General features: G+C 42.5%; 2 protein-coding genes across 2 annotated transcripts; both read left to right on the top strand.

Annotated features, from left to right (window-relative positions):
- The first annotated feature begins 289 nt into the window (after positions 1–289).
- LOC100826372 (histone-lysine N-methyltransferase, H3 lysine-9 specific SUVH1) lies at positions 290–6,173 on the top strand. Its single transcript, XM_010229916.3, has 3 exons — positions 290–581; positions 2,510–5,221; positions 5,845–6,173. Exon 2 carries the CDS (start codon positions 2,613–2,615, stop codon positions 5,169–5,171), a length of 2,559 nt encoding a protein of 852 aa, XP_010228218.1. The 5' UTR covers positions 290–581; positions 2,510–2,612; the 3' UTR covers positions 5,172–5,221; positions 5,845–6,173.
- A 1,202-nt stretch (positions 6,174–7,375) lies between these two features.
- LOC100826687 (probable calcium-binding protein CML45) lies at positions 7,376–8,151 on the top strand. The gene has a single exon (XM_003557326.4). It carries the CDS (start codon positions 7,456–7,458, stop codon positions 8,035–8,037), a length of 582 nt encoding a protein of 193 aa, XP_003557374.1. The 5' UTR covers positions 7,376–7,455; the 3' UTR covers positions 8,038–8,151.
- The last annotated feature ends 3,292 nt before the right edge of the window (positions 8,152–11,443 follow it).

The following is an 11,443-nucleotide window of genomic DNA, read 5'->3' as shown; positions in this document are numbered from 1 at the left end:
ATGTACGAAAGCCATAGAGTAATTAGGGCATCTCGAACAAGGTATCAGCTAGTAGCGGTACTAAAATTTCTCTCTTTCCTTTTTCAATGTGTTTCATTTTATCTTATTTTTTTCTTGATTGACCCACATGTGATCTTTTTGTTATCTTGGTATCCATGCAGTAAATGATACTTTTTTCAAATAATCATTATTTGGACGTGGCATTTCTCTGTGCTCCACGTTGATCGCTTATTTTTTTTTACCCGTGTAGTACTTGTTGGATGCCCTTACTAGTACTCGTCCGACCTGACTCCCAAAGCCCCTGTCTGTCAGTTCCAGCCACAAGGCTAACAGTCGATCCCCCTCCCCGGGCTCTCTCGCTCTCGTCCGATGCCCTAGCTCGGCCCGGCCGCCGCTTCCAGAGAGCTCCCACCCCTCGCCCCCCGGCGTCCGCACACCGTCACGCCGCTGTCCCACAGCTCGCCGCGCCTTTAACACATCCCTACCGCCGGCCAGCTGCACAAGGAGCTTGCAGATCGAGAGCTGGGGACGAGAGACGCGACGCTGCCCACATCAACTTATTACTCGTCATCCCAACCGCGGTGAGTATCGTGTGACTCTCAGACTTCGATGATGTGTATCTTGAATCTTTTGTCGCTCGGTGGTCCCTCGTTCTGTTATGCAAGAGGGGAATGACTACTCTTTGTAATTGTCCTAATGACATTTATATTAGTTGTTTACATCTATCATTCTCGGGAGGTTAAGCATTTTAAAGAATTACCAACCATTCTTTTTGACCTTTTGGTTGTTTACCTGCGAAATGATCTCCTGACTTCATATCACAAAATGAATTATTACATGTTAAGTTTACTATTCTCCAACTTGTATAAAAATGGGAAGTTATTGTCTAATTGTACTTCTGTCCTGATTTAAACTGCAAAGTTCTATTTAATTCCTGCTAATTAGCTTTTTTTCCTGTTCTCACTTGAAGTGTCCCAGTTGAGAGCCGCGTAGCCTAAAAACCAGTTGAAGTGTACTGTGTATGAATAACCCTCTCTTGATTCCAGAAAAAATGTTCTTTTAGACTTTTCATGTTCCCTGAATCCCTGATACACAAGATTTACGGTATTTGTGCTGCATAGTTATAAATTATAAAGAAATTTTCTTGTTAAGCATTTTATGTCGAACATTGCAGTAACATTTTCTCATGGACAACATCAATATTACAAATAGGATAATGCTCCAGTTTTGACCGATGGTAAATGTATATAAAGCAAAATTCAATTTAGACTGGAATTAGTGGTACTTAGTTATGTCATGACCCCGACAACTTGCTTATCTAAATTCCAGTGTGCAACTGTTTGGCCTTATTGGATCTATCCTTGGCAACCATATCTTGCACATTTTAGTAATCCCCAATTCACCCACGCACGCACCTCCTCCGCTGCTCTCGACTAGGGCAGCCGCCGGCCGCCGCCCGCATGCCCACGACAGCGCCCACACGTGTCCCCACCCATCCATGGTCACTGTCGCGTCCGGCGTCCCTTCTCATCGATCCTCCGGCCACCGTCCTCTGCCCCTCTTTCTTCAACTGGTAACTCGCTGATCTTCAACAGGCCACCGTCTCGACTAGTGCAGGTGCAGCTGCCCCAACACGCAACTGAGCCATCACCTGCCGATCTATCTTGCCGCTGCCCCACCCAACACCCATCCATCTGTAAGGATTTGCAGTGTAGAACTAATTGGTAGTTGATACAATCGGTAACTCTATTTGGCACTAACTATATACTCCTTTAATTAGTAATCTTGAATACACTATGTATTGTTTACTATGTCAGTATGCTGAGATCTATGTCAGTAAGCTGAGATATTTAATTATATGCCATTATTACTTTATTACTCCCTCCGTTCCATAATTCTTGTCTCAAATTTGTCCAAAAATGGATGTATCTATTCCTAAAAAGCGTCTAGATACATGTAATATTTCGACAAGAATTATGGGACTGAGGAGTAGTTATTATTCTACGTGTGCACTATCCGTCCATAATTATCTGTTTCCGGTCCGGCACCGATCCGCTACCGTACCATATCCGTTTCCGACAAACTCCGGTATATTCCGTATTCGTTTCCACATCCAAACCCAAATACGTAATATTTCCGAATCTGATAAAAAAAAGTGGAATAGGATACTGTACGAGTACCATCTGACCGAATCCGATCCGGTTTCACCCCATGATTTTACTATCTCATTGCTAGATGATCATTAATTTGAAGTCTTCAGGTTTTTAACTGATTCTTAATATTTCTTTTGAAGAATAATAAACGTCTTCTTTGTCTGTCATGATTATGCTATTAATGCTGCATCCCTTATGTGTAGTACTCGCGTGAACTGGAAATCTTGATGAACAATGAGGCTTTAGTGTTCTTCTAGATCTGCTACGCTTTGTTCTCTGTATAGAATAACTAACTTGTTAAGTTCTTTCTCAATTTCATACTCAAGACACTGAAGGATTCCATTTTGTTTTCCCAGTTTCCTCTGAAGCTCTGAAGAATGACTCTGTAGGCAAGTGTAGAACTGTAGAAGAAGATACAGAGGAGGTATTGTCGCAAATCTTGATTTGGAAAATATCACAATGGCTGGAAATCAGCAGATGCCTTCAGTTCAGTTGAATGATGCAGAAGTTATTGACGCCAAACCCTTGCGCACACTGACACCGATGTTTCCTGCACCGCTTGGGATGCACACTTTCACCCCTCAAAATTCATCTTCAGTTATCTGTGTCACCCCATTTGGACCGTATGCTGGAGGCACTGAACTGGGAATGCCTACTGGTGTTCCACCAATGTTTGCATCACCGTCCGCTCCTGCATATCCCAACCAGACGCAGCCATATGTGGTTCATATGAATGGAGTTGCTAATGCTAATGGTATTGCAAACAGTACAACAGTCACCCCTGTGTTGCAAACTCCTCCAGCAGCCACCACACATGATTCTGCTAAGAAAAAGAGGGGGAGGCCCAGGCATGTGCGAGATACTACTGTTCCTTCAGTTCCTCCAGCTCATTTGGTTCCTTCAGTTCCTCCAGCTCAGTTGGCTCCCCAGTTGGCTCCCCCGGTTCCTGCAGCTCATTTGGCACCTTCGGTTCCTCCAGTTCATCTGGCTCCTTCTATTCCTTCAGCTCCTCCAGAAGGCAATGATATTGTTCCCCAGGCACCTCCTTCAGCCATAAGTCAGGAATCTGGTAAGAGGAAGAGGGGACGACCCAAGCGTGCACAAGATGTTTCTGTCCTGCCAACTCCTTCAGTGCCTGTAGCAGATGGTACACCTCTTTCTGCGACACCTCCTGTGTTCGGTGCACATGAATCTGTTACAAGGAAAAGGGGGCGGCCCAAGCGTGTGCAGGATAGTTCAGATGCTTCAACTCCTCCAATTCATTCAAAAGACAGTGAGCCCTTTATGCAGACACCTTCTGCAGCCACTTCACTGGAGGATGGTAAGAGGAAGAGAGGGCGGCCGAAGCGTGTGCCCGGTAGTTCGTCGACTCCTTCAAGTCATTCTGGCCTTTCAATAGATGTTGACGGTGGTGAGAAAATAGCAGTACGTGGACGGCCTAGGAAAATTGACACCAACCTGCTGCACCTGCCATCTTTATCTTCAGATGATCCGAGGGAATCTGCAGATAATGTTCTTATGATGTTTGATGCACTGCGGCGACGGCTCATGCAACTGGATGAGGTGAAGCAAGTAGCAAAGCAGCAGCAGAATTTGAAAGCTGGGAGCATTATGATGAGCGCTGAACTTCGCGTCAATAAGGACAAGAGGATCGGAGAGGTTCCAGGTGTTGAGGTTGGTGACATGTTCTACTTTAGAATCGAGATGTGCCTGGTAGGGATGAATAGTCAGAGCATGGCAGGGATAGATTACATGTCCGCCAAGTTTGGTAATGAGGAGGACCCTGTGGCCATTAGTGTTGTGTCATCTGGTGTATATGAGAATACCGAAGATGATCCAGACGTTCTGGTTTACGCTGGACATGGCATGTCTGGTAAGGATGACCAAAAGCTTGAGAGAGGTAATCTTGCACTGGAGAGGAGTATGCATAGAGGCAATCCCATTAGAGTCATTCGCAGTGTAAAAGACGTGACTTGTTCAGCTGGTAAGATATACATATATGACGGCCTTTACAAGATCAGAGAAGTCTGGGTAGAGAAAGGGAAATCTGGTTTCAATGTGTTTAAGCATAAGTTGCTCAGGGAACCTGGCCAACCTGATGGCATTGCAGTGTGGAAGAAGACTGAAAAATGGAGGGAAAATCCATCCTCTAGAGATCGAGTTATATTGCAAGATATATCATACGGTGTGGAAAGAAAGCCTGTCTGCCTTGTAAATGAGGTTGATGACGAGAAAGGTCCTAGCCACTTCACCTATACAACTAAACTTAACTACGTGGATTCTCTGAGCTCGATGAGAAAGATGCAAGACTGCAAATGTGCAAGCGTATGCCTACCTGGTGATAACAACTGTTCTTGTATGCATCGAAATGCTGGTGACCTTCCTTACAGTGTTTCAGGCGTACTTGTCAGCCGTATGCCTATGTTGTATGAGTGCAATGATTCATGCACTTGTCAACATAATTGCCGAAACCGAGTTGTACAAAAAGGTTCCCAGATCCACTTTGAAGTGTTTAAGACGGGAGATCGAGGTTGGGGCCTTCGTAGTTGGGATCCAATTCGAGCAGGTACGTTCATCTGTGAATATGCAGGTGAAATTATTGACAAAAATAGTGTTGATGCAGAAGATGATTACATCTTTGAGACCCGTCCTTCAGAGCAGAACTTAAGATGGAACTATGCACCAGAATTACTGGGTGAACCTAGTCTTTCTGACTTAAATGAATCGTCCAAGCAGCTGCCACTTATTATTAGTGCAAAACGAACTGGTAACATAGCTCGCTTTATGAACCACAGCTGCTCACCTAATGTCTTTTGGCAACCAGTTCTATATGACCATGGTGATGAGGGATATCCACATATCGCATTCTTTGCGATTAAGCATATTCCTCCAATGACAGAGCTTACATATGATTATGGTCAGAGCCAAGGTAATGTTCAACAGGGAATTAATTCTGGGCGCCGGAGGTCTAAAAATTGCTTATGTTGGTCTCGCAAGTGCAGAGCTTCCTTTGGTTAAACAATCAACCCCATAAGTGTAGCTCTGAACCATAGTTTGCCAGTCCCAAGGTTAGTGATTTTCTGTTTCCTTTTTTTTCTTCTCAGCATCACTTTTCCTGAAAATGTCATACATTGATATTGGATGGTACTACTATTATCTTCTGTAATTTGTTCTAGTAAAAATGTGATACTTATGCTTTTAGGGTGTAATGTTCTCTGAGATTTTGATAGACTCAATGATTCCAATAGAGTATTTGTATTCAAGTGCCTTTTGGCAAAAATGAAAATGGCACTAACTGGTTCTTGTCTGCACTCTATAAGTTCATTACTCACAAGAGTTGTTAGTTAAAGATTGCCTCTGTGTGTTCCATATGTAATTTCACTTTGGGAATGGGATTCCAATTTGGCAAACTTGGGAATCAGGAATTAGAAAAATAAATAAACTATATATTGGCTTGCAGAAATTATTTCTCTATGATTACCAAAACCAATTTTCAGACATTATGCACCAATAATCTTGTCAAAGCACCAGGTGTCATGTAATGTTGTTTTATACCATGGATTTTTTTAGAACATCCAATTTGTTTTTGTAATTAGTGAGCTTATTTTTCTCATTTGCTTTCTCACTTAAGAAATTGCATAAGCTCAACACAGTATCAGCTGAAACTTGTTTGTTTCACATCTGCCTGTAGGTCCTGTACTCCTGTTAAGTGTATTTCCAAGTTCCTGTTCTCGCCTGATCTTTATGAACAGAAGCAGCTGTGATCGTTGTGGCATCTTGAAGCAGCAGGGTATATATCTGTGGTGTTCCGGCTACAGTGGAATAAATTTACCCCTCTTTAGGGTTAGAATGCCGAGTAGAGTAGATCTTGTAATAAAGGGTACCTATCTTACTGTGTTCTTGTAGTTATGTGCTCCTGTTTAAGACCGCCCAGCTGAATTTTATGTATGATTGCCAGATCGTCTGAGGCTTTTGCAAACCAGTTGTGAATTTATCTTTATTATTTCTGTTATCTCCGTAGCTACTCCCTCCCGATACATACTTAGTAGTACAAAATTGTATTAAACCGGAGACACTTTATTATGGATCCGAGGGAGTACATACCCAGTGATTGCCATGGTGGGCGAAGGGAGGCAATAAGCTGTGGCAGCTGGGTGCATCAAATTAGCAGGTAAGATGAAAGGTTCAATATTGCTGGAGATGTGGTTTGTGGCCGTGGTGCATTAGATGCAACGTTTGCTGGATTGATTTATCCCCTGAGCACGCTTGAACTCTTGATCGGTTTTGCTTTGCAACAAATAGAACTGGCGCCTCTGCAATGCTCAAAAGTTGGTACTCCCTCCGTTTCATAAAGATTGGCACGGCTTTGAACTAGATCTAGTACAAAACCGTGCCAATCTTTATGAAACGGAGGGAGTACCAAAGCTTACATTGCATACGAATGTGAAACTAAGAAAAGGTCTCAGGCTACCAGCTCTCATGTTGACGGGTGAAGGTCTCCGAGAGATGAACATCAGATGTCATTTGGATGTACATTCGGAGCAGACACTGGGCCGAAAACTTGGACCGACCTCCTTCTGGCCTTTTTCTGAGCAATAGAGTTACAAGTTTACATCACATTTCATCTTTTTCTTCACTCGTTTCCTACCCTGTATTTGACTTGCGACCGAGACCTTTCTCTTTTTTAGAGACCTTAAGATGTCATGCACCATTTCTTTTTTTCGTTAATACTATCATGGCAGTGAAACCCCAAAATTAGTGTGAAAACTACCTTTAATGGTGTTATCTTATGTGCCTACTCTTCTCTACTCATGTCGATGGTCCACTTGGTGAAAATGAATCGAAAATAATGCATTTATGTGACATTACTTCGAAAACAATAATTGTTACGAACTTTTTTGGAGCCGAAGTTCTATAGAAATAGTTCACATGTATCTCCACAAGACTCACAAATAAAACCGGGTGACTATATCTTTGTAGCATTAATTATTTTGTGTGTCAATGCCAACTTTCGGTGGTCTCCTGTAGTATATATACTTGAAGTTTCCTGGAAGGTTCGTTGACACGGAAGTCTTCTGAAGTCATCTCTCCAAGAAATGTCAAATTATATCAGGAAAGGACAAGAATAGCTATTAATATTGAGTCTGGATATCCATCTCTGAATTTCTCAGAAATGATGGAGGCCTGCAACCATGGATCGGCTATATATACACACATGCCTATGGCTATGCCTGAAAGATGTTCCTTCTGAAAACCACTGTACCAAGACTCTCTTTTGTTCTGATTTTTGTTACACAGAACCATGTGGAGGATGGTGATGGCGGCTCACAACATCACAATCGCACTGGTGTCATCTCTCCTGATGTTGATCTTGGGGCCATTGATCATAGATGTCATCTCGGTAAGCAAGAAGATCGGTAGGTTCTTGTGCTTGGCAACAAAATTCTTAGCGGATGGCGATAGCAATGCCATCGACAATGTAACCCTTTCGGACAGCCCTCTCCCAGCGGCACAACTAGCCCAGGGGGGAGGGTTGATGTGTACTGACATAGAACATGTTACGGCGAGGCTAGGCCTCGCCGCAAGGGGGTTTGGGGAGACAATAGGAAAGTGTTATGAGTGTGATGCGATGAGTGCCATAGATGAGCTTATGGATGACAAGGAAGCAAGTGAGGACGAGCTGAAGGAGGCCTTCTATGTGTTTGACAGAGATGAGGATGGTTTCATATGCTCTGGGGAGCTATGGAACGTGATGAGGAGGCTAGGGTGGAAGGAAGGGGCGAGGCACGAGGACTGTGTGAGGATGATCCACGCCTTTGATGAGGACGGAGATGGGAAGATCAGCTTCCTAGAGTTTACACACATGATGGAAAATGCCATTTAGTTAGTCTTCTGTTCCTTTGGCTCCTTATTTTTGTACTGTAGCATGAACAAGTTACCGATTTGCATCCTTAATGTGATAATTATTAAGATTAATACTGTGCCAATTTACAAGTTCTCTTGCCTCTGAATGTGGGATGAAAAGTACAGTGGCATGTGGCAAGAACAATGTTTGTTGGTATATGCGTAACTTTTGGTGTCTTTTTATGTTGTTGCGATCAGTAACTTTTGTTGCCACCGTTTTCTACAAGATAATTCCACAAATGCGAAAAGCAGGTGCCTAGTTAATTAAGCATCGTATCCTGTTAGCAATCAGTTCCTATTTGTAGCAGGAAAGCCTCTACTGTACCTCATCGGGTGTTGAGTACTTTCGGCCCCTCCGATCAACCTTCGACAGCCGGATCACAGTCAGTTAACTCCAGCACGTATGTTTTTCAGGTGGAATTGCTCAGGCAGTCAAGATGTCATGTCACCGTTTTGTTTTTGCCATTTAGGATCACATGTAAATTTTACAAAACAACATTTTTAGGGCGGTCTTCTCGTCGAGCCACAATGTTTGCTAATTTGCACGTAAACCACACATTTTGAGTCTAAGTGTCTCAAATGGCCCGAAAGAGAGGGTTAAGCTATTTTGAGCCCCCTTCTTTTCGGCTGCAGCATTTCCAAAAACCAGTTTCAGCTGAATTTCTGTGAGAAACCGTTTTCACAGGAAGCTCTAGAAGTTATAGAACCACTTCTTTTCGACTTCTGAAAATTTAGCTTCTTAAATATGGGCCTCGCATGTCAGGTGCCATGTCGTCCAAAACCAACCCGTCGAGGAAAAAGACACGTAACAAAAGCATGCTCCCAATGTGGTAGTCATTCACTTTCCTGCCGGACGTTTTTCGGAACCGTGGTACCGGCGTACCGCTGCACCACCGGCATTCAGCCGTCCGATCGAATGCATCGTTATGCGAGCCATACAGCATGCAGTGCTAATCATAGGAGGTTAGGATTAACAGCGGTACAAGACCGAACCCCATGTTTGTACCGACAGGGCTTCAGTCGTCAGACACTGCTGCAGCATGTTTTTTTTTTCACGCACTGAGTGATGACGACGCATTCTTCGGAAATTCCTGTTTCTGCCCATGGATGGTGACCAGCAACGGAAGACGCGTAAACTTTGACCCGTGTGTTGCAGTAAATAATAATTTGTCGCAGAAGTATATTTTGGAATTTTGATAGTAGTCCTATTGACACGGACTGGTTTAATATTTCATATATAGATATGTTGAAAAGAGAGTAGTAGTTTCTTTGTGTTCTCTGTTGTCTCAGTAAAAAGACCATTTTCTTTGGACTGTCAAATCTATGCCGTCGCTAAAAACAAGAGAAGTATGTCAGGCATATCCAAATACATGTCAATCCTAAATATTTTTGTCGCATTTTAATCTTGCCGATGACTAAGCCCTCGTACATGCCTGCATAGTGCATACATGAAGGGTAGGGGAAATGATACGAATTTTTGCTGGCCAGCTAGAAGAAAAAACATCAACTTGTTGGGTTGTGACAGTAAGCGGTCAGGTGTCAGGCTGTGAGCGCACAACGAGCCCAGGAATTCAAAAAAAGTTGTTCCCGTAAGCTCCCAAAGCAAGATTTTTTATGGTGCAAGCACAGTTAGCACGCATCCGTAGGTTGCAGGTTCTTTTTTTGGATCCTCATCGGACCGACGCATGAGGGTGGTGCAGCGGTATCATGGAGCTAAAAATCCACTCTCCTTTCCTAGTCATCCGACATGTGGGTCCATCATATCAGAAACCAGAAAATTTAGTTTAATGGAGTAAAAAGTGTCACAAATTTACGAATTGAACGTGGGGTAAAATGTGACACAAAATTTTAAAATGGGTATACACTGTCACAAATTTACAAGTGATAAAAGGGGAATTTCACTCTTGTTTCATCGATGTTATGAACCAGGGGCTATGGTTCCTAATTTTCTTCTTAAAAGGTGTATGATGTACGGAAACATTGCTCTCTAAGCTGCATATATGCTGCGGGACAATGACGTTTCTTTTATGTGATGGAAACATTTTTGTTTGCTGAATAGAAACATCTCCAACAAAATGCTATGTAGAATCCAATAACCGATAAGAAACATCTCTGACCATAATGGAATTCTAACTAAAAACCAAAGTCTCCTAAACAAGGCATTATTTAGTCGTATTGATCCAGATTTGGACGCTCAAGGCGAATGTGGAACATTCTAAAAAGTTGGAGATCCAACTACAAGGAAACAGGCACATGCAAATTGTTATGGTATCTTTCTCCTTTATTTTTTGATTTGGCATGGGAAACATCTCCGATCCTTTCTTTTTTTTCTTAGTTTGTATTGTTTTCTTTCTTTATATGAGAAATTATCCCAAATGACAAATGAATTGGTCTGAAAGTTATAATTGTAAATAAACCACAGTCGAAACTATGGAATCATATAAATTAACCTTAACAAAGGAATAAATTTAGAACACACTATCCTCCGTCATATGTCTTGCTAATCTGTTTTTCAGGCTAATGGTCTCTTTGTCCACAGCTATATAATTTGTTTTAGTGAAAAAACATACGCATTGAGAAATTCAGGTCGGCTACACCAACACGTGGATGCCAACTCTTCACCAAGTCAAATAGGGTAGCAAACCTATTAGGATATTGATTAAAAAAATTAAATCTTTTTGGAACAAGAGTTCTGATGCTTAAATATACTTCAGTGAGTCACACAAGAATCATTAGATTCTTGTTTGATCTATAATCCCGAAATAAATGACTTGGCGGAAAATAAATGACTTGGATTGGATTTGTATAGATACTTACATAAATCCAAGTCATTTATTTCCGAATGGAGGGAGTATTGAAAACCAGATGAATATTTTTATATATCAGCATGTGTTTTTCACATAGTGAAACCAAATAGTTTTATCACATATTTTTGTGTTTTCAGTCTCTGCAGCGTTAAAAAATGATGTAACATTCAATTCCTGTGTTTTCTTAATAAGGTGTTTTTGAAATTCTACGAAGGCCTCTAATATTTCTAGAAGTTTTTGCGTTTTTTCCTCCAAACAAACAAGTTGTATTATACCCCTTCCGTCCATATATGTAACGTCATTCTCTATCATACTCTTGCACCTACCCCTAACTCTCTCATTCCCTAGCCCGATCTCCCACCTAACCCATCCTTCTCTCTCAAACCACGCGCCCCTCCTTCTCCTACCCCTCACTCTCGTCTCCTCAAGCCGCCTCCCCAGCTCCCTCTCCTCGCGCCGTCACCGTCCTCTCTTGTGCAACCGCTATCTCTGGCAGCGGCCGCAGTGCTGCCAAAGGGAGGCCAGATCTACACCGCCAAACCTTCATACTGCCTGGATCCGGACCGTCGAGTCCTCATA

This window comes from Brachypodium distachyon, chromosome 1, assembly GCF_000005505.3.
Source record: "Brachypodium distachyon strain Bd21 chromosome 1, Brachypodium_distachyon_v3.0, whole genome shotgun sequence".
Classification (NCBI taxonomy): domain Eukaryota; kingdom Viridiplantae; phylum Streptophyta; class Magnoliopsida; order Poales; family Poaceae; genus Brachypodium; species Brachypodium distachyon.
The sequence above is the reverse complement of the archived record's forward strand: the minus strand, read 5'-3'. Positions and strand labels throughout refer to the sequence as shown.

Bases quoted from the DNA above. Each gene is read 5' to 3' on its own strand.
- LOC100826372 (XM_010229916.3), top strand. From the start codon at position 2,613: ATGGCTGGAAATCAGCAGATGCCTTCAGTTCAGTTGAATGATGCAGAA.
- LOC100826687 (XM_003557326.4), top strand. From the start codon at position 7,456: ATGTGGAGGATGGTGATGGCGGCTCACAACATCACAATCGCACTGGTG.